The sequence below is a fragment of the Crinia signifera genome, chromosome 1, assembly GCF_055691185.1.
Source record: "Crinia signifera chromosome 1, ASM5569118v1, whole genome shotgun sequence".
Taxonomy (NCBI): domain Eukaryota; kingdom Metazoa; phylum Chordata; class Amphibia; order Anura; family Myobatrachidae; genus Crinia; species Crinia signifera.
In genome coordinates, this window is record NC_139217.1 from 262182788 (window position 1) to 262206418 (window position 23631).

General features: G+C 44.5%; 1 protein-coding gene across 2 annotated transcripts in view; it reads left to right on the forward strand.

Moving 5' to 3' along the window:
• The first annotated feature begins 1776 nt into the window (after positions 1-1776).
• PALM (paralemmin) overlaps positions 1777-23631 on the forward strand; it is a 73195-nt gene continuing 51340 nt past the window's right edge. For both annotated transcript variants that reach the window (XM_083182022.1, XM_083182031.1), the window contains exon 1: positions 1777-1914. In XM_083182022.1, the coding sequence (XP_083038148.1) occupies positions 1910-1914 (5 nt within the window). In that variant the 5' untranslated portion in view covers positions 1777-1909. The remainder of the gene's footprint in view (positions 1915-23631) is intronic.

The following is a 23631-nucleotide window of genomic DNA, read 5'->3' on the forward strand; positions in this document are numbered from 1 at the left end:
TTTTAATAAAGATAATCATAGGTATTACCCGGGATCCTAATTGAATTTAGGATTCTGGCACCTGTAGGCCCATACTGTGTACATGCATTTTTTGGGAAGATCCATGTCTATTCTCAGTCATTATAATTATTATGTTGAACATGTGATTGTTATATTATTATAACATTATAGAAATGATTTAAGTCACAGTGACACTTTGGGAAGCCAGTGAATTGGTGCTGCAGTGATATAACAGGATTAAGTAAATGTGGAAGGGGAAAGAACCAGCACTATTAATGTTCAAAGCAGGGGCAGCAGTTAAAGTGCCCACACACTAGATGTGGTGTCAAACTCATGGCCCTCCAGATGTTGTGGAACTACACATCCCAGCATGCCCTGCCACAGTTTTAGCTATCCACTATATAAAATCTGTGGCTGGGCATTCTGGAGTGTGTAGTTCCACAACAGCTGGAGGGTCATGAGCTTGACACCACTGCACTACAGCGAATTTTTTTTTTTTACTGATCACAGGATTTCCAACCGATCAGATAATTTTTACCAATGTTTATGCGCAGTCCTGTGGATCCTTCGCTGCATCTTCTGATCTTCCATGCTGCATGGAAGATCAGAAGATGCAGCTAAAGATCTGTGAGACCCGGGTGTCAGGGCATGTTTGTGCTCTCAGGTGTTTGGGCACTCGGGTATTCAGAGGTTTGGGCGTGTTTGGGCACTCGTGCGCATTCGGGCGATCGGAGGGGGGAGCAGCGGTGTGCGGTCGATGGGGGTGAGCAAAGGGGGATGTGGGTGTGTGTGTGGGACTGAAAATACGCGCGCACCTACATGGCCATGCAAGGAAATTGGTACTTATGTAGTAACTGGGCTGCCGATTTTGAAATCGGGTCCATCGCATCGCATCGCACCCGACCAAATCGCATGCGATGCGATGCGATGCGATGCGATGGACCCGATTTTTCCATAGGATTCAATGTTAAAATGGACTGAGTCCATTTTAACATGGAATTCAATGGGAAAAAGGGGTCCTTTTCATACCCCTACTATCCAAGTGGGCATGGAGTTGGATATAAACCTGTGGCGAGCGTAGCGAGCCACCGAGCCCAAAGCGTGGCGAGCGTAGCGAGCCCCGCGAGGGGACACAGAATACCGTCCCCTCGCGGGGCTCGCTTCGCTCGCCACGCTTCGGGCTCGGTGGCTCGCTACGCTCGCCACAGGTTTATATCCAACTCCATGCCCACTTGGATAGTAGGGGTATGAAAAGGACCCCTTTTTCCCATTGAATTCCATGTTAAAATGGACTCAGTCCATTTTAACATTGAATCCTATGGAAAAATCGGGTCATCGCATCGCATCGCATCGTATGCGATGCGATATCGCATCGCATCTGATTGTATGCCTTAACTTAAGGCATACAATCAAAAAATCGGCAGCCCAGATACTACATAAGTACCAGGAAATTTTCTGGAGGAGCCTATGCCGGCAGCACAGCTCTGGCTGGAAAATGTCCTTGCATACTACCGAAGGGGATAAAAATGTTCTGGAGTCTTAAGCTAAATGTTTGTAAAAATGTACTCTTTGCACAAAATCTTTGTCCAGGACTGGAAAAAAAGGAAAATCTTAAGATAAATGTTATGATCACAGATCTTTCTAGTGTGTGGGCACCCTTATTAGAAGCCAAATGCATACACATATATGACGTTTCACTTGTAGAAGGCGCTGTGATTCGGGCTCTATACAAGTTGCGGTTTCTTTTATGTCCATCAGAGGGCGCTGAATACATATTGATAATACAGTGTAGCTACTGCCCTGCTGGTGCCTCCCTCCTTTCACATTCACACCAACACACATACACTCTCAGGGCCAGACCAGGCTGTCCGCCTGCACATCACCCCGAGCTGTAGCAGGAGCTTGCACCATGGAGTGAGTACAAGAGACCTCGCAATGTTACACCCTGCCCATTCCCTAATCACTTCTGCTTAGTCTTAGTGCATGCTGTGCATCCAGCGCACCTCCTGTATCCCTTACACTCTCCCTGCATCTCCCGCACCCACCTACATGTCACAGTGCATCCTACCCTGTCTGTCTGTCCTGCCTTTCGTACACCTATCTGACCATCATTCCTCCTTCCAGCTTCTGCACTTGTTTTCTGCAGATTTATTCTTATTATGTGTTGCTCTTCTTAGCACCTACATTACTATAACTGAGTACCTACATCCAAGCGTCACCATCCTTCAACATTGTCATGCTCCCATAGATTTTCTTTGCGTTTATCCTTACAGCCTACACACTTTCCCCATACTCCTACCCCTATCCAGTACACACCCTCATGTGCCCCATGTGTATTCCTGGTTAACACCAGTCTTCCTTATGCATTCTTCTTCTGGCTGCACCTAGGCCCCTGTGCATCTCTGCTTGTGTCTCCCATCTGTATGCACCACCCCCACCTCCCCATATCTTCCTGCATTTTTGAACCCTGTTCTGGTTTCTCAAATTCCTGATCTTCCTGTAATCACATCTACTCCCTGCATCCCTGCTGCTGCTGCCCGGCCACTCCTCCCTCTGATTGTCCTCTACATCCTCCTGCTGATATTATGTCAATAGTTCTATCCATTTGCTAGTCCTGAAATTCGCTGCCTCCATCTTTTTCTGATTACTGTATCTCCTGTGTTGCACTTATAGATATTATATGTACTGCTGTTGGTGTCCTTGGTGAGAGATTTCTGCCAGCACAGATAGGGAGTCTCCCTCTGGTCCTAGGTTCCTGTCATAACATCTGCAGCATGTACAGGTAGCTGAGGTCTCTCTGATCCTTTGCTACCATCTGACTTTTTGCCACCTGTTGTCCTTGCTGTTGTGTGATGCCTGTCAGTACCTGTAACACCTGGAATCACACCTGAGCTGCTCTGTGATTGGTGGCTGTTGCAGAATGTAGAGCTGCAGGGTGCCCAGGAATACTGTAGCGAGGCACCAGGCAGAGAGGTAGATGAAAGCATGCAGAAAACAGAGGCTGTGGGGGAGAGAAGAAGGAGGGCGACATCACAATGAGCAGGAAAGGGAACAGGGAGTGAGTGGCCTCAGTAGGGAACAAGAGCCACATTCCAAAACAAGGTACAAATTCCTAACACAGCCAACAGTTCACTTCCGAGCAAAATACTCCTACAATCAAATATCATAGTGGGATCTAACAACATGAAATGAAATGTAACACTACATCATGTTAGCATAACATAGAGAATGCAGTAATAGCTTATGCTTGTCAAGTGGCACTTTGTCATGCAGAGCCATACAATAATACATAGGGATTTAATCACCAACAAACAGAATTATATAATAACATATTTGATGCTATAATAACAGCTATTTAATGGCATATAAATGCAATAATAAAAGTAGCCTACAGCGAAAGAAATCTAAGCTTTTTCAGCTGCAGTGAAGTTTTATTATTAGAGTGGCTGTTTAACTTCGTTAAATGACTGCTTATCTCTACAAGACAAAATAGCCATAATAAAATTGTATATTCCAAACTGCTCTGCCATTGGCCGCATGTGTACTCCAGACATTTATGTCATTCCTCCAATGGCAAAAAAATATGAATTGAACATGTTTTCAAAGTAAAGATTCTTCAAGCTTGACAATTGCCAGAAGGAATAGCAACTTTTACAGCTGACAACCATTTGGTATTGTATAAATACACTTGAATTTTAGCTCAGTAAAGGTCTGGCCAGGTTTATCTTGCTCTTAAATTTTAGGCACAGTAATTCTATGTATCCTCCTGTATAGATGACGTGTATACTGTAGCTAGCTGAGTGTTAGCCAATAGACAGCCACTGTGCTGCTGCAGCCAATCAGTTAGGGTTATATTACCAGTAAGAACACAAGACAAATTCTGTAATATGCAATTCACTAGAATTTCTAGCAATTTCATAATTCTTCCCACTGTGCATTACATAGAGGTGATCTTATGATGTAAAATCCAAATAAGAGCACCCTAGGCTCCATCACTGATATCACTGATGGGGATGATGTTTGTGTGCATAAACCCTAATGCTGTGTACACACGGGTCTATATGATTGCTGGGGATATATTGCTAGCAATATATCCCCAGCAATCATATTGCTAGTGTCTCCTTTTCATCAGCGATGTAAAGGAGACACTGCTACGGGGCGGAGGCGGAGCGCAGCAGCAGGTGACGGGAGGAGGGAGGGAGCAGCGTCGCAGGGCATGGGAGAACAGCGCTGATTTCTCCTGCGCTGACCTCCTGCCCGGCGATCGCTGGGGGAAGCCGCTGGTCGCAGGAGCATGCTTCTGCGACCAGCGACCATGAAGGGCTGGCCGCGGGAGCGCGCTCCCAGCCATCTATCGCCGGCTGCACATGAAATCACTGGCAATATGGTCGCTGAGCGACCATTTTGCCAGCGATTTCATACATAATTGCACCCGTGTTTACGCACCTTTACAGAGCAATTAAAACAAATTTGGGTACTAATCTATATCAAATCAAGTGCATTACTGTTTAAACAAATCTGACTAATGAGTCAGAACAAGGGTTCCCAGCCAAGGATAGCCATACTTGAGCACAGGTGACTATTATAGTACCTAGGCTATTTTTGTTTAACCATCATTCCTTAAGTATGTATATCTCTAAAGGTGCGTACACACAGGGGCGATTCTGTGCAAAATCGCGGGAAATATGGTCGCTGAGCGACCATTTTGCCCGCAATGGGAGTGTGCACCGGCTATATATCGCCGGGTGCGCGCTCCCGTTTTTGCCCCTGTGGTGATCGCTGGTCGCAGGAACATGCTCCTGCGACCAGCTGATTACCACTGACGGGCTCCCCCCGGCAGTTTCTTTTTCATCAGCGACCATCTCTGGTTGCTGATGAACAGGAGAAACTGAGCAATATATCTCCCCCGTGTGTACACAGCATAAGGGGCCCATTTATGAATTATCGCATTTACAATGCGATCTGGGCGGAATATTACCTCCCACTATTGCATTTAAAAATGCGATATTAGTGCTGGGATGTATCATCCCTCAAGTGCAGGGAAAGGGCTCAGCTGGAAGCCGGGGGGTCTGCACATGCGCGGTTAGCGCCGACCCTGCTAGCCGCACTGGCCCGGCAGCAGTGCAATCCCGTAGCCCAAAGGCTACAATGGGCTATCGCCATCTCAGAATGTCAATAGTCCAGGGATGCGAAGCCGGGCTGCCTGATGTTGATACATCGGGCAGCTTCGCATCCCCCATAGAAACCTATGCAGGGGGATCGCAGCAGGGATCGGAGTTTCCTGCTGCGGTCCCCCTTTGGTACATTTGGGAATGGAGTCCTAACATATGTGTTTTCATTTAACTGGCTCAGTGGTGGGTTAATTCACTAAGAGAATAAGGGGAATATCCTATTAGCAGTGGTGATTCACAGCTGCCAATGGTGTTGGTTTGGCCAGGGCTATCCTATAAGCAGCTGCCTGGAGCTGTGGTAACATATCGGATCTGGGACTTATCCCCAATCACATGTGCTTTCGTCCAATCTCCGTCAGTCAAAAATAAAAATAGCCACTACATAATGCAATAATGACCATACAATGATATGCACCCGTTTTTTGCACAAATCAGCTTCAGGGATAATAGGCTGTCCCCCTAAATCAGGCATTCCCAACCACGGTCCTCAAGACACACCAACAGTGCAGGTTTTAGTGATATCCAGGCTTCAGCACAGATAGTTTAATCAGAATCCCTCAGATACTAATTAAGTCACCTGTGCTCAAGCCTGGATATCTACAAAACCTGCACTGTTGGTGTGCCTTGAGGACCGTGGTTGGGAATGCCTGCCCTAAATGGTGCTAAAGACCAGGACTGTAATAACTGTGTGGTTGTTGAAAGTTACACATGTGATTTCTACATAGTTTCTTCAAAAGCATAATTGCTCTCTACAGGCAACAGATTGGAAGTGATACTTAATTATTCAAAATTATGGTGTAACAGGTTAATCAGCTTTATTATTTCAGCTTTTTGTCCTAATGCCAGAACAACTTCATACTGTGTTAAAGTTGTGGGATTGGCTATTGAGATTGTTATTGGGTAAGGATATAAAATGAAGCATTGTAAATTAAGTGGTAGTGGAGAAGCATGATTAATAAATCACATTATTTGACCTTTTTGCTCTATATACTAACATTTTGATTTGGTATTTAAATAACTTTAAAATGATTATCCTAATATAGGTATCAGCTATACCTTAAAGGATGACACTATTCAAAATGTCTTTTTTATTTGTGTATTGTGCGAATTTCTTATTAAAAATAGATCGTTTTTATTGTATTAATGGTGTAATTACTATGCATCTTCTCGTTAGTGGGTTGCTATGGAGAGCTTTAAGTCAGTAAAGAACTGTCGTCATAGACGGCTGTACAATGCCAAAACAAACCTGCAGGCTAATAAAAGATACAATCTAACATCATGACAAATGAGGACACTATAACAAAAAAAAAGTAGTATCAACCTTTTGTATTATATTTATTCTTTTTTTGTTCTTTTTTTTTAATCATGCAAATTTAACATGGCATAGCAAATTACAACTTGACAATAATTCTCAGTAAAAGCAGAACATCAATCTCTTACTGTGATAATATCCCTTGACCTCTAATAGTATAGCTTGCACAATTAGCTGGGGTGTGCCTGAGGCGATTATATCAGCAAAATTGGGATTCTCAGGGAAAGGACACCAACTACTACCCAAAAGTTAATTCTGTTCCAGCAGCCATATGACACTGGAGATATATTATTTATCATTTCTCAGTGTATGGATTTGGTGCATTTTCTTGGAGGAGGAGATTGTTATCAAACTGTAGTATCAGCACTAGACCATGCCACTAATGGGTGATTGAGGAAGATAAGTTAATCAGGGAGAGATCAAAGTAAATTTTGGTTGTGAAGCTGCGCACTAAGTGCCAGGGAGAGATAACCTTTACTTTAGAAGGCATTGAATGCTATTCAAGATGCGGCAGTTCCTGGCAATTTCATAGAACAGAGAATAGATACATAGATGCAAGAAGATTTCCATAAGTAACAACCAGGTATAAATAACTCCTCCATATTATATAATGCACGGTTAAAGGCATAGAAGGAAGCTGGATGCATGTACATACTTACAGCATATTAAGTAATGTGGACTTATTTTGTACTTTTATACCCACTAAATAATTAAAGGAGGTCATATTTTACTGTTGATTTAGCATGTGACTACATGAGCAGGGCACCACTGCTGGCATCAGGCATAGGAAGACAAGAGGAGGCATAGCATGTAGTGATGTTATTGTTTATATGTGTAATTAAGGATGTGTCTAACATGATTTGTGATTTATTAGCCCGCCTGCAATGCATTTGCTAGAGCCCCATACACACTAGGCAATATTGTTCACAGGGCTTTTCTGAGCAATATTGTGGACAGTATTGCTTAGTGTGTACACACTTGCCATCATCCAAGATGTCTGGATGAGGAAGGTACTCATTAACGACATGCTGCAGTGAGTTGCATATTGGAATAAGGTGGAGGAGGGGGCCCAACCACTCAAAAGTTCTGCCACTGGCTGGTATTGTTGTGGAGTTTGGAAAGGGAAGAGGATGTTGATACACAGACATTGACACTGACACACTGGCAGACACGACACATAGATGCTGATGCACAGACAGATGTTGACACATGGATGCTGACACACTAATGCTGACACACTGGCAGACACAGACACATGGATGCTGATACACAGTCAGTCATTGAAATACTGATGCAGACAGTAGGGCACGGACACAAACACAAAGACAGATGTTGACACACAGACAGACCTTGACCCTACTTACCTTACTTATGTACCTTTGCAGGTAGAAGGTTGCCTGGGGCCTCCGGCTTTGCAGGGAGGGTGTTACTGTGGGCTGGCCACTATGTATGTGTGTGGGGTTCCCACGGGCCGCCCACTTTGCAACTAGGGGTGGGCAACGTGCGGTGCGGGGAAGGAGTTGTTGCGGGCCATCTGCTGAGTGGGGAGGAGGGTACAGCTGGCTATCCACTGTGCAGAGAGGGGGTGCCACCGGACATTCAGCCGCTCACTGTGTGTGTGTGTTGGTTGGGGGCGGGGGGGCTGCCTGATCACTGCTGCCCGATCCCTGCCGCGAGCTGTGAGTTGGCCACCCCTGTTATAGATTGCAGCTTATAGATTGTAAGCTTCACTGGGGCAGGGACTGATGTGAATGTTCAAATATTCTCTGTAAAGCGCTGTGGAATATGTGTGCCCTATGTAAATAACTGTAAATAAATATTTTATGTGTAATTTTAAAGGGCTTTTATTTTGAATTCAAAACAATGATTTGTCCTCATTTTGTCACTGAAAAGGAAGTAAGGGGTGACTTTGTCAAAATGTGTTTATGCTTAAACATAAAAGACCCTGAGATGCATATACTGTACACGCTAATGTCCTCTGGGACTTATTTTTAAGCAGCTGTAATGGATCAGCATGTGCTGTGTGATATGCCTTGTCAAACACAAAGTTTTATGTCGTCATGTCCTATTAGAGTTAATCGCGTTAAGCCTTTTTTCTCATATTTAAGTGAATATTTAAAAATATAACTTACAAATGATATTACTCTACCACTAATCATATACACATTATATATCCTCTATGCAACAAGTGAAGTCCCATAAAAATAGCCATTATCTGTCAGGCTATCCCAAGGGCTGGCTGGTAAGTTCAGCCTTGGGGCAAACACAAGCAAGAGACCCAGGTTTATGTACCAGCAGACTGGGATAGTAAACAGGAGCGGTTTGTCTAAATGCATGTGATTTAATTATACAGAGAAATATAGAAAAAACAGTTTTGTCAAAGGGTGTTAAACAAATACAACACATACCAGCCCCATCCGACAAAGCAGATACTATTCTAGTGATCTCTGTTCAATTCATAGCATAGCAGTGAACTATGGGCCTAATTCAGCATGGATCGCTAAGTTAAGAAAAGCACTTGCTGCAATCAAATAGTTGCCGTCCACAAAGAAAAAACCGCCCATTGCAGAAATGGCGTTCAAAACGTTAAAGCGCGATGCATTTACAAAAACCGAGACATTGAAGAGTTCTTCACATCAGTGCCATTATTTATTTCTTAACAGTTTCTTATACAGCGCATACATATTCTGCAGCGCTTTACAGAGATAGTTGAACATTGACATCCAAGGGCATCCACAATTATGTTAAAGCTACATGCTGGAAGTGGTCATCGCTATCGTCAAAGACCCACCCATAAAATGCCTTTGGCACGTCTGCTTTTGGACAAATACACCTACAAAATGCCATGTTTCCTACCCTAAACGCTGGCTTCCTGACAATCAAAATGGGATTGTATTGAAACAGAATGTGTTTGTAGAATAATTGCTGGACACATGCGCAATGCAGGATGCATTCTAGTGACCAATATACAATAAAGGCAGCATTCTAGTAATAATACTTCTAGGATTGGGGCAGTGCAGGATGCTGAGGTATGGGGGCAGCATGAGGAGGGCTGGCCGGGCCCGCCGACGTCACTGTTGGGGGCATGCCTGGCGCACCAATATCACTGTTGAAGTGGGCCCGCCAACGTCACTGTTGGGGGTAGGCCGGGCCCGCCAGCATTAGGGCGGTAGGCCTGGCATCTGCAATGGTGCTGGGCTTCTTCAGAGTGTATCGGTGGAGTCGATTGGCAGGCTGGTAAAACAGCCTAGTGTGAACACTGTTCTAGTGACCAATATACAATGCAGGAAGCATTCTAGTGACCAATATACAAATATACAATACAGGAAGCCTTCTAGTGACCAATATATAATACAATGTTGGATACTTTTATAGTGGCTGAAATACAACGCAGGATGCATTCTAGTGACTTATATATAATAAAGAAAGCATTCTAGTTACCAAAATATTTATTTATTAACAGTTTCTTATAGCTTACTCATATTCCGCAGCGCTTTACAGAGAATATTTGAAGGTACTTATGTAGTATCTGGGCTGCCGATTTTTTGATTGTATGCCTTAAGTTAAGGCATACAATCAGATGCGATGCGATGCGATATCGCATCGCATCCGATATCGGATGCGATGACCCGATTTTTTCATAGGAATCAATGTTAAAATGATTCCTATGGAAAAAGGGGTCCTTTTCATACCCCTACTATCCAAGTGGGCATGGAGTTGGATATAAACCTGTGGCGAGCGTAGCGAGCCACCGAGCCCGAAGCGTGGCGAGCGAAGCGAGCCCCGCGAGGGGACGGTATTCGTCCCCTCGCGGGGCTCGCTTCGCTCGCCACGCTTCGGGCTCGGTGGCTCGCTACGCTCGCCACAGGTTTATATCCAACTCCATGCCCACTTGGATAGTAGGGGTATGAAAAGGACCCCTTTTTCCATAGGAATCATTTTAACATTGATTCCTATGGAAAAATCGGGTCATCGCATCGCATCGCATCGAATCGCATGGTCGCATGCGATGCGATGCGATCTCCCGATCCGACCCGATTTAGAAATCGGCAGCCCAGATACTACATAAGTACCTATTTGAACATTCAGTCCCTGCCCCAATGGAGCATACAATCTATATTACCTACCACATGTACATGCACACTCGTTCATTCTAGGGTTAATTTTTGTTACCAGCCAAATAACCTACCAGTATATTTTTGAAATGTAGGAGTACACTGAGGAAACCCACGCAGTTACGGGGAGAATATACAAACTCCGCAGTTAGAGCCATGGTGAGAATCAAAACCATGACCTCAGTACTGTGAGGCAGTAATGCTAACCATTACACCATCCATACTGCCCCTTCTAGGAATACAAAGCAGGATGCATTCTAGTGACCAATATACAATGCAGGAAGCATTCTAGCGACCAATATACAATGCAAGAAGCATTCTAGTGACCAATATAGCATACAGGAAGTATTCTAGTGACTGAAATACTATGCAGTATGTATTCTAGTGACCATTATACAATACAAGGAGCGAGGAGAGTATTAATACACAAGACGGGGCGCTTCCTCTGAGGGGATGCAGTCATTTGGTCTACAGCATGATGGTCGACACCATTAGGTCGACATGGGAAAAGGTCGACATGGGTCTAGGTCGATATAGGAAAAGGTTGACATGGTTCTAGGTCGAAAGTTAGTTCGACAGGTCCTTAGTTCGACAGGTCCTTAGTTCGACAGGTCATTAGTTTGACAATGTCTAGGTCGACAGTCAAAAGGTTTTTCACTGTTTTTCACTGAAATTCAGGTAAAAAAACAGTGAAAACCCCCATGTCGACCTTTTGACTGTTGACATAGACATTGTCGAACTAATGACCTGTCGAACCCACTTCACATACTACCTTGTGCCAGTAAGAGGGTACCCCTTCCTCGGCGATGCCATCTTTCCAGTGATATTCAGGAAGGTGGCTCTTACAAGGAAAAGGATTAGGCACAGCACTTCAACTGTACAGTGCCATCTTTCTAATTATGTCACTTGGGGCTCCTCTGGACCCCGAATATGCTTATTCAGGGAGCATTCAGATGACCATTACAATACAAGGAGCATTGTAGGGAACTATGGGCCGGATTCAGATTTGTATGCAAACCTGATGGTTTATGTACAAATCTGAAAGTGGGGCAGCTGCACGTGTGTGATAGCCACAAAATGATTCAGCATTTGGGGGGCAGAGCGGGGATAATGACTGGGTCTGTTCTACAAAATAGATTATGTTTTGTAGGCATGTTGAGCACAAGGTAGGAATTGCCATCATGGGGGAACCAGATGGTTTCTCTCCATCGATGTCACAAGAGAATGGAATATTATTCCCCCCCCCCCAAGGGGCCGGGACACTGAGCATAGCTCCGCCCCTGACACCAATGAAGCCCCAGCTCCTGGTTCTGATTGGTATGCGGTCCAGTAAATCAAAGAAAATGGATGACCTTCGATAGGTAAAACCATAGACGTCATCTGTAACAAAGTCTGTTACCATTGCTGGCCGGTTACACTATCACCATTGATGGCAACCATTGATGACAACTGCACCGATGGCCATCCCTAGCACAAGGTCTATGTCATCGGATGCAGACTTCCTGGACCTGGCAGATGGGGTCCAATGACTAGTCTAAGTAAGCATGAGTTTAGGCACACTGGCCAAGGTTTTCGACCAATGTAATGTTGATCTTATGCTGCTTATTTTAACACAGCACTCGAGTAGCAGATGTTGGCAGGGGACATCTTTGTCCTATAGATGTGAATCAGGCCCTTTATACAGTAGAATCAATTGGACCACCATTATTGTAGCTTTCCATTCACATGGCTTTGGATAGTAATTTACTAATTGTTTCCACTCGTGGGGGCTGGGTGCGGTCAGGCCCGCTGCTCACCTACACCAGTTGGCTGTGGTGTATAATGGTGGATGGTGGGCATGTGTTGTAGCCCTGGCTGTGGGTGGGGGCAGTGTTTTCAAAGGGGGTGGGGGTGTGTTTAACGCTGGTCTATCCCTAGGGGGGGGGGGGGGGCGGGTTTGTGTATAACGCTGGGCAGGGGGGTTGCCTAAGGCAGAAACTATGGGCTTTATTCTAGTTCACTCTTTCTGCCAAAATCCTTCTAAGATGGAGAAAACCATGTGCACTGCAGGGGGGCAGATGTAAAATGTGCAGAGAGAATTAGATTTGGGTGAGTTTTTTTGTTTCTGTGCAGGGTAAATACTGACTGCTTTATTTTTACACTGCAATATAGATCTTACTTTGAAGTAAAACCCCACCCAAATCTAATTCTCTTTGCACAAGTAACATCTGCCCCACCTGCAATGCACATGGTTTTGTCCATCTAAGAAGGATTTTTTCAGAAAGAGTGAACTAGAATAAAGATCTATGTGTGTTTAACGCTGTCAATCACTCTTGTAACCCCGCCCAGGGTTATATACACAGGGGATGAGTGACAGATCTGGCTAAATATATAAGAGATATATGTATGTATATACGGAAGTATATAAAGTGTGCCAAGAACAATGTGCCACCACCAGCTAAATGGACACGAATAAGTGACAATCAGCTGGAAAAAATGTTAACAAATTTAATAAAAATCTTTTTTTTTTTTTATAAAATCACAACAATAAAATATTTTTCACACCACATTTCATTCCATGTACTCAATTAATATAGTTCACAACAGTCATCAAAAAACCCGACGCGTTTCGTCTACAAGACTTCATCAGGGCTGAGACTCAATGGCTGTATCAAACATGAGTTTGGTCAAACTGTGTACAATTCAGAAGAGCAAATATAGGTCCTCAATGAATTCTTAGAATGAAATTTAAATTTGGTATTGGAATTGTGCAATGTTTACATAATCCGGGAGAGACTGTCTGAAATCACGTTCACATAATCAAATGTATCGCCTCCACTGTTCTCATGTGTATATCCCTCCAAGGCTGCAGATGTCATACATTATTAGTCCAAACTGTTTTATTTTGTTACAAGTATAATGAAATCTGTCCCCCAGATCACCCCTCGGGGTACTTGTGTACTTCTGTGTCCCTTTGCGGGGCTCACTGCGCTCGCCCACGCTACAGGCTAAATTCAAGTCCATGCCAACGTGGATATTGGGGGTATGAACTATACACATTGGCATCGAGTTTACAGCCCCGCAGCTGGACACATACACACGTCGCCATGCTGGCGCCGTGAAACTACACAAGTACCAAAATCAGACCCGAAACCTGACCCTAGATTTGACCCCTCGTCTGCTTTATCAAACATGTTCCAAATATGAGTACCACAGCTTCTATAAAGTCCTACTCCAAATATACACCCTGCCATCTTTAAAAATCAGGTTTCAGATCTGAACCTCCCCCTTCACCTAATTAAAAAAATCTCAACCTCTGACCACCTGAAATAAACCAGCCCAGGATTTCCCCACAGTTTCTCCATAACATTTTACAAATTTGATTCCAGTTCAGGATCTCACCCACAGTTTATTTCAAGTTAACAATTATAGGGGCAGATGTATTATCATGCCCATAATGTTTTAGAAATATCAGATCCCACTTCTCCTGCATATTAAGAAGCGGGCACCCGTTACAGCCCCCCTTGCCGATAAGGAGAGCTGTTATGTTCTGCCTTTACCGCTCTCCTTATCAGCTTCCTGGCAGCCCTGGCAGCTCCCTCTCTCCCCTGGCCGGCTCTCTGGGCATGCACGAGATCTTGCTATTATCGCGAGATCTTCAACGCAGCCCTAAGCTCAGCAGCAGGGCTAGCGTTGTCCCTGCAGTGGGGATAGGACAACGCTAGCCCTGGGCTGTCAAAGCGACCGTGGCGATTTAACGCCTTGAAGGCTGTTAATACATTGCCCCGGCAAGGGACATCATTAGTCAGCGGCCTGTCCCTAGCGCACGTTAGTTATAAAACATGTAATCCCTCAAATTAACTAGTGTTAAGTGCAGATATTCACTTAACACTAGTTGATACATCTGCCCCAATATCTTCAAACTGCTCACAAGTGTTTTTACTTGTCATGGGTTCTATTAATGGAGCATCAGTAGTGGGCAGTATTGTTCACATATGGGGCCAGGCCAGATGCACTAAGCTTCAGAAAGTGAGAAAGTGGAGAGTGAGAAACAACCAGCCATTCAGCTCCTATATGCCATGTCACAGGCTGTGTTTGAAAAATATCAGTCAGGAGCTGATTGGTTGATTGTTTATCACTCATCATTTTAGCACTTTTTGAAGCCTAGTGCATCTGGCCCATGGAAATGAAGTACCAACCAATTAGCCCCTGCCATTTGCAGCTTTTTGATTAGAATACTATCTCTCTCCAGGCTTTGATAAATCTCCTCCTTTGTGTGTTTAATGACATATGTGAATGAAGTGTGTTTGATAGGCGTGATTGTAGATGGACATACGACTGCCTTTTAATCATTTAGTGTGATTAGAGGTGCATTTGACAATTGATTAAAATGTATGTTAGCAATATTTGATTTAGATGATTCATGCGTAGTGTGCTTGTAATCATATTAATTGAAATTGATAAACCATCTGTGTCTAATATAAATTACATATGTGTGTGTGTGTGTGTGTGTGTGTGTGTGTGTGTGTGTTGGTATACTGATCTATGCAAGGTCTTTAATTTATATGTGGCTAATGGACACGTCAGATCTATGGGAAACGCCAATAAAATTACTCACCATTACTTTGGTCTCTCACTGTATGCTTCTAGCCCCATGATTGGTAGATAGCTTCAGTCATCCACCAATCATGATTCTAGAAGCCATGTATAGGCTGTAACAGCTTGGCTGTTTACTGCATGGCTGTAGCTGGAAACCAAGAGGTAGGAAGAGGCAGCTGTCCGACCATACTGGTTGTGTTATAAAGGGTCAAGGGTGATATAGGTCACATTCTCTTGCATGCATTCTGAGATCAAATACCACAATAACAGAAAGAGCAACATCCCACACGTGTAGCCATTTCCATATTGGGTGCACTGCTTTTCCAAGCAACTGCTTCAAGCTTTCACAGATTGAAGTATGCAATAGTTAGGACCAGAAACCAGTAGTATCTACTTGCAATTGATCTAATAGAAATACATTATTAGCATTATGCATATCTATATATATATATATATATATATATCTCTATCAAGCTGGGGGATTTTTCTGTATTACCGAGTGAGTGGACCATTTCTCAGATCTTCTCCATTTCTACAGTGGGTTATTCGCAGTACATTGTATAATCGTGGCTCCACTGCCCTTCCCTGTGTTTCCTAACCAGAATGTTTATTGTTGTTTTATCAGAAAAATGGGCACCCATCTCTTAGCTCAGCCCCAGTATCAGCACAGTAACAAGAATTAATTAACACTGCAAGAATATGTTCACACAACAGCAGTAGTAGCAATGGTTGGAGTGCTAGAAAAATAAAATTATTATTATACCCCATTCTCATCGCAGATGGCGGGTCACACTTGGGATTTGGACATGGGTCCATCCTGGAAGCAACACAGCATTAGCTAAAGTGAATCCAGGTTGCTGATGTCATTGGGAAGGCAGGGCGGAGCAGCGGAGCGTCATCGGGGAGGCAGTGGCTGGGTGAAATCATTCTTTTAACCCGGGTCTGAATGTCGGGTTGCTGAACCCAGGATGTTCCATAAGGCCCCTTAATACCGCACAGTGACCCGGGTTGATCCGGCAATATTATGCGCATGCGCAGTAGGGAAACATCGCTCCGAAGAGATTAGAATGACCTCCATTGTTGCTGTGCTACTGTCATGTGAATATGTTCCTAGAGTGCAATATTTCAGTGGTGTAAAGGGTATTTACATGCATTTCACATGCCTAGAAAATTTGTTTACCCTCCAGGTAACGTGACCCTGCACATCAATGGAATTCCATAGGAAGTCTCAGAGGTAGGGGGGCTCAGTGCAGGAAGACCCCACTCTAAAGGTTACATCTGGGAACCAGATGTCAGGAATAGCTTTGGTCAGTCTGATTCTGTATCTCTAGTTAACTCTTAAAGTGCTAGAGTGGACCATGTTTTATGCCTGTAGTCAGTTTATCAAAATGGATATTGAATTCAATTGGTCGTGGTCATTTAATTTTATGGACAACATTGGATCTGAGTTAATATCTTGTTATTTTAAAACCATTAAATGGTATACCACAAGAGCATTGGAGAAAGCACTTGTTTTCACGAATCTACTTGACTTGTTTGCACCATTATTTATTTATGTTTTTTAGTTTCTAACTCCTTTTGTAATGGAAGCTAATATTGATATTTACTAGGACCAATGGGGGTGTGCCTATAGATATTTTAATGGGAAGTCCAGATTAAATTAATGGATTTCCACTTTTTAATATAATTTGTGTAAACTATATCTATTAGGTTTCCTTTGCACCACTGAGTCACCCTTGCTTGGGATATTCAAATTAAATGACTGCAGGGTGTAAAAAATGGGACAGGTAAAAGAGATTTATACTAGCAAGTTGCTTGATGTTTTTTCACTAGGATTGTGTTGGTGGGGCCAGTTCAAAAGATATCTCATCTTTTGGCGGTTACATGTTTGCGACTTTATGCAGATGTCGCTAAAAAATTATTTTCTTGGAGTACATCATGCAGAAGTTCATTCCAGTTGCCCGGAGGCAAGATAAATATTGGCACCCCCCTACCACACACACACACACACACAAAAACACACACACCAACATGGCCTGCTAGGAGGGGGAGTCACAGAAGTGATATTGACAGCTTTCAATTAACTTATTTAAACTCAAAGGGGAGGAGAGGTGCCCCCTTGAGAACAGAGCCCGGTGGCAGGTGACTCCATTGCCTCCCAGAGTTACGCCTCTGTCCATGCGTATGATTATGTAAGTTCTGAAAAGCCCAATGTCAGCATCTGTAGGTTCTCTAATAATGCCTAATGTGATGGATACTGCAGTCGCGCCATTGATACTTGCATCAGCCCAATGGCAGGTACATATGGCCTCCTAAGTGGATAATTCAGTGTCTGTGTGCACTGCAGTGACATACCCAAGACACACACTCCCATAACACGCCCATAAAACTGATCATCATATTGTGTCTGTGTAGCCACCTTCTAATGCCCAGACAGAAGACATTTCTGTTGCTGGGCATCCCAATCTGTGTATGCATGTGCTGTAGGAATTTCTGGGGATTTTTGTGTACACACATTAGCCAAAAATTGTGAACATTTCAATTTTATACAGCTCTGAATTAGGCCCATATTAACATCGTATTCGGTAGATGGATTAATGGTGTCTAGATCGACCATGTTATGGTCAAATACGCTTAGTGAAACACCTCTAGTTAGATGACTAAAGATGGTCGACAGTATCTAGATCAGGGCTGGGCAACACCGGCCCTCCAGATGTTAATGAACTACACATCCCAGGATGCTTTGCATTAGATTTGCTATGTGGCCATGCTGAAACTGATGCAAGGCATGCTGGGATGTGTAGTTCATCAACATCTGGAGGGCCGGTGTTGCCCAGCCCTGATCTAGATCGACAGTAACAAAAGTTAGACACAAGTGTTAGGTCAACGGGAACGTGATCGACAGACACAAGGTCGACATGCGTTTGCAAGTCGCCAAAGCCGTTCGCAAAGAGGATCTGCACATGCGCATTAAAGATGATGTGCATGTGCAATCCCCCAACCATCAGAACAGGGCTGAATTCGCCCCGTTCCAAAGGGACTGGAATGACACCAATAATCTGCTGGGGAAGGGACCGATGTGAATGTTCAAATATGTGTGTGCTATATAAATAACTGGGAATAAATAAATACATTGTAGTATGCTAGTCACTGCCACTGCCACACAAATGGAACTGCTCCTGGGTGTTATTGTTTTTCCTTTTTGGCTCTTTCCAACCAGTGATGTTTCCTTTTGTTTCTGGGTCGGGAGGATGCCGGAGAAGAGAGTGCTGGCCCATGTCAGCCAGGTACCCGTTCACTTGATCTCAACTCCTGCACAGTGGATTTATCAGGAGCCTGGACAGGCGCACAAGTGACGACTTGAGTAAGCATGTGCAAAAACCTAGTTTCTATGGACTGCATCGGCTGCAGTCCATAAATGCCTTATTGGACTGATAATCAGACAGGGAGTGGTTTCTCGCAGGAAACCCTCTCTCTGCTAATCACATCCCTGTCACGCAGTGGGTGTGCTAGCAGCAAGAAACACCTCCCAATGGGACTGCCTGTCCTGTGGGTGACTGGCAGGCAGACCTTCCAATAGGAAGTAAGTCTTAATCACAGTGAAGGCAGGGGAGACAAGGAATTAGTGGGTGTGCTTGCAGCAAGATGACACCAGCAAAGTCCCTGTGCCTTCCTCGTCCCTGTGCCTTCCTTTTCCACCCCCACAATCACCGTAACCCACAGTCACTGTCCCTCTGCGGGTAGTATCTCAGGAGGTGGCATCAGTCAGCTAGCAGTCATGATGGCGGAGGCAGCGGCAGAGTGCTCCACAGTGTGGTGCTATATGTGGCTGTACACTCAGTGTAACAGGTGGTCCAGCTCTGTACGGGGGACAGCTAGAGGATGGATTATTGTGTTAGCTGTTATCTGTAGGTCACAGGAATACAGCAGGTGTATGCATCTCACAAGAACACAGCATGATCTTAAACTGTAGTGATATTTATTGCTCTGAAATAGCTGTTACACAAGAAAACACTTTACCGGTTAGGCAGATGTTACACAGTTTTCCCCATAATATAACGTTTTACACATGTGTGCTGGCAGGGGGTCATCCAGGCCCTTGACCCTTTACGTAATCCAGTTTGATTTTTTTTTCAGTTATGAGGAACCAGCCTGGAACTCTATTTTATGTTTAAATCATGCAACAGAAGGAAGTGTCCATGTATTGTGGGGCTTTGTTATATTTGTTTTTTCAGTATTTATATTCCCAACACTAAAGCTGTGTACACACGGGGGCGATAGGGGCTAAAATCGCTGGAAATATGGTCGCTGGCGACCATATTGCCAGTGATTGGAGTGTGCCTCGGCGAAAAATCGCCGGGTGCGTGCTCCCGTTTTCAGCCCCGTTCTAATCGCTGGTCGCAGAAGCTTGCTCCTGTGACCAGCTGATTACCTCTGCGGCACCGCCGGCAGAGGTTCCTTCTCATCAGCGAGCATCTCTGGTCGCTGATGAAAAGGAGACACTGAGCAATATATTGGAGACGCGTGCACTTTTTTAGTGTCCATGTCGAAAAACTCATGTCGACCTTTAGACCCTGTCGACCATGGGTATGTCGACTATTCAAAGGTATCGACCTACTCACTGTCGGCCATTGGGTGTCAACCTAATGAATGTTGACCTAGACATGGTCGACCTAGCATACCTTAACCATAGAAAAGTAAATTGGTTATAATGATAAAAACCAGAGTCTGTGAAAGTAAAACATTTCCTTAACTCCCTGACATGCTTAGTCACAGCATGAAGCTGTCAGCGTGGGGTTCTTACCCTGAGTGCTTTGTTTGCGCCCATGTTCTGTCAGTTCGGGTTCAGTTCATTTGCATCAAGATGTTTCAGATATAAACTATTACTAACCATTAAAAGTACATACCAGGTAATCTACATAGAGGAAAACGTGTCCTATTTAGAGAAGCTTTTGCTCTACCTGAACTCACCTCTGATCAACGGAGCATGGATGCAGACAAGGTATCCCTGTGTAAGAACCCTAACTATCATTGTATGGGAAAGTGCAATATGAGAAGAGAGTAATAAAGGGATCTTAGGCAGGCAATATATAAAGCAGGCCACACACAGCTGAACTCCCTGCACTGTCAAGTCTTAGGCCTTTCTACTGGCCAAATATCATAGAATCTGAAACAATTCCAAAAATTCTAGTATTTAGTTATTGTGTCACATATTGTGCCCTGACATTTATCCTATATCAGTGGTTCACAAACTTTTAGGAATCACTGCACCCTAGAGTATCAGAATGTTCTTTTGCGGCACCCCTAGGCCAAATGTTTCTTATTGAGAACTTTAGAATACATATTATATGAAGTAAATTGGGTTTATATGTCATACCTCCCAACTTTCGAAAACCCTAAATCAGGACCTGCCGTGCTGAAAGCGTGGCCATCCCGAAAAAGGGACGAAGCGTAGTGTCAGTGGGCGTGGTGTTGTGTAAATGGGGCGTGGTTTAGTGTAGTGACCCCCGTTTTAAGCATTTTTTTATGTTCACTCTGCCCAACTTCCCGCTGGACATTGCCACCCGCGGGATGGACAGCGGGACAGTCTGCGAATAAAGGGACTGTCCGGCTGTGATTGGGACAGTTGGGAGGTATGCTTAAGGCCCCATACACTAGTCCAATTTTGCCACCTTTCACCAGATTCTGCCGGATCCGGATGAGAAATCGGGTGAAAAGTGGCCAAATCTGATATGTTTAACACCCAATGCATGGTCCTGTGTGCATCGAACCAGAGTCGGACGTTGGTCCTGCTGCATACCCTGCCTCCAAATCGACCCCTTTCTTGGCAGCGGGGAGTATGATTGCATGCCATACATTACATGCAAAATGACCAGCTTAAAGGGGATTGATTGGCCATGCATCGCTGCGAAAAAAATGAAGTGAAATTAATGGCCACCTATAGGTTAATTTTATATGATGAGGGAGAAGATATTTTATGATTGGTAGCTACCTCCACCATTTCATTGACCATATTACATTGATCATAAATTATTTGAATTGGTCCAGGACAACCAACCCAAGGCACCCCAGGGTTCCACAGCACACAGTTTGGGAACCTCTGTCCTATTTAATAAAGGCCTAACACATCTCCTCACCTTTATAAGGGGGATTCAAGTGTTTTGCACACCAGTGGCCTCTAGATGGTGCTCGACAAAGCAATTTAAGTCTTGGTCCATTAAGGCACACACATCTGCTGACATTACTGTTATATTGTTCTGGCACTTTGAAGGCAAACAAATTAGGATACTTCTTCATCTTTGCGGTCACCGCTTACGCTACAAAACTTAGGTAGCTCGCCATGCTTCGGGCTCGGTCGCTCACTGCGCTCTGCTTCGCTTGCCACAACTTTAGTTGCGGTGGCAACAAAGATGAGGAAGTACCAAAATTAGTTAGTTATAATTGGCATTATCAATTTCTTGACAACCTATTGATTACAAGGAAGTCCTTTAGCATAAATAAACTGAAATACGGTATAAATGCTTCCAACATTGTCCCAGAGGCAATCAGTGGCGGCACATGTAAAATATGGGTGTGGTCATTCCAGGTTGGTAACATGGTCACACCACAGTGGGAGCATGTCATGCAATGTTGAGGATGTTTAAAGTCACCAAGGGATGTGCCTAGGGTGGCCAATCCCGGGATCGGTGGGATCCCGGGATTTGGCCTCAAAAAGTGCGGGATTTCAATCCCGGGATTGGAATATCCAATCCCGGGATTTCGGGATTAGACTGCGCATGCGCAGTCTAATGCCGGGCAGCGTCTGAGCACTCGCTCAGATGCTGCCCGGCTCCCGTATCCTGACCTCTGCGTGTGGCCAGCGTAGCGTGACAGTAGAGGTCACGCTGCGCAGCCTTCTCCTGTGCCCGCCCCCTCTCGTCTCCTCCGCACGCGCGCCCGCCCGCCTCCTTTCCGGCCTGCCCTGCCTCTTCGTTCCGGCCTGCCCTGCCTGCTAAGAAGGAGGTGCACGAGCCTGGAGGCACCGTGCACCTCCGAACCCACTCCCGGCCGGCCGCCCGCTAATGTAAGTAAATGTGCGGGTCGGCCGGTGTGGGGGTGGGTATCCACAAATATGCAGCACAGGTAGGGATGCCAATCCCGGGATCCCGGGAATCCCGGGATTGAGCATTTTTCAATCCCGGGATTGAAAAAATGCCCCGGGATTGGCATCCCTAGATGTGCCGAGTGTTTTAAGTTAGGTCATTGCTAAACCCTCTCTCTTCCCTAAAACATTGGTACTGTGTATCATGGTAAGTGATTGAACATAATGACTGGCAGCATATAATCCTACATAAATGGGTACATATGGGAGGTGTGGCAAAGGTGCATAAGCCAACTAAATCACAGTGGTCCACGACGCAGAGCCAATGTCCACAGAGCTATGTTTGCAACTTGTGCAAAATTCCCTAAAAACTGCTACAACACATACGTTACACAGGATGCGCACAAAGGTGATGTTGTAATCATGCAGTATCCCAATTGTTACTGGCGCTGGCTTTAGTTGCAAGAAAAAGTGGTCCAGTCATGTGGCATGTTATGGGAGGGTTGCGGGTGTGTCAGTGAAAGCAGTTGTGTTCACAAACACATAGGAGATTCCAGTTAGACTCAGAAATACGGCGAAATATGGCATCCGCTACAGGGCACACCATACAGTCACTGTTAGTGGGCATCTCAGGCCTTGCACATTCAAAGGCACAGATGTACAAAGGGGAAAGAGTTTTTGCTGCATTTACGCATAATTCAATAGCAGTAGATGTTGCTGTGTGCAATACTTCATCCGCCTCTCAATCAAGTGGGAGCAAATTCACCAACAATGGGCCTGATTCATGGATGTCAATGCTACGATCACCCACCAGCAGCTGTGCAAAAATATTCAAATGTTGCAGCCACCTGGATTTGTCTTACCCACTGTAGCCGTCAGTGAACTTAAGTACAAAGATGCACCATCAAATGCACATTGGCCAATGCTCGACTTTTTGAGTAACCCTATAGTCATGCAGCCTGGCTGCTAGAATTAAGATGCTAGGGCCATTGTTACTGTGTTTGAGATAACCATTACAAGCTGTTTGATTGGCCATCACCCCCCTTCCCCTTAGCTCTCACATATGGTCCATTACTTTCATTCACTTTGTCCAAAAAAATACTTTACAAGACCATCACAGCACATGTGCAGTGGCAAAAAAATCTCTCCACTGCTTTGCCCAGGGGCCCATAATGCTGTTAAGATGGCACTAGGTACCATGTGCACTATTTTGACTGGTTGTGTGTCATACACAAATATTATGTTTGTTATTATGATCTCTTTGTGAGACACTAAAATCTCAGGACTGATAATGATGTTCCTATGTTCCGTGCCTTATATCTTATACAAACACTGTCCTGCCATTTTTATTTTCACTTGCATCTGGTGTAACTC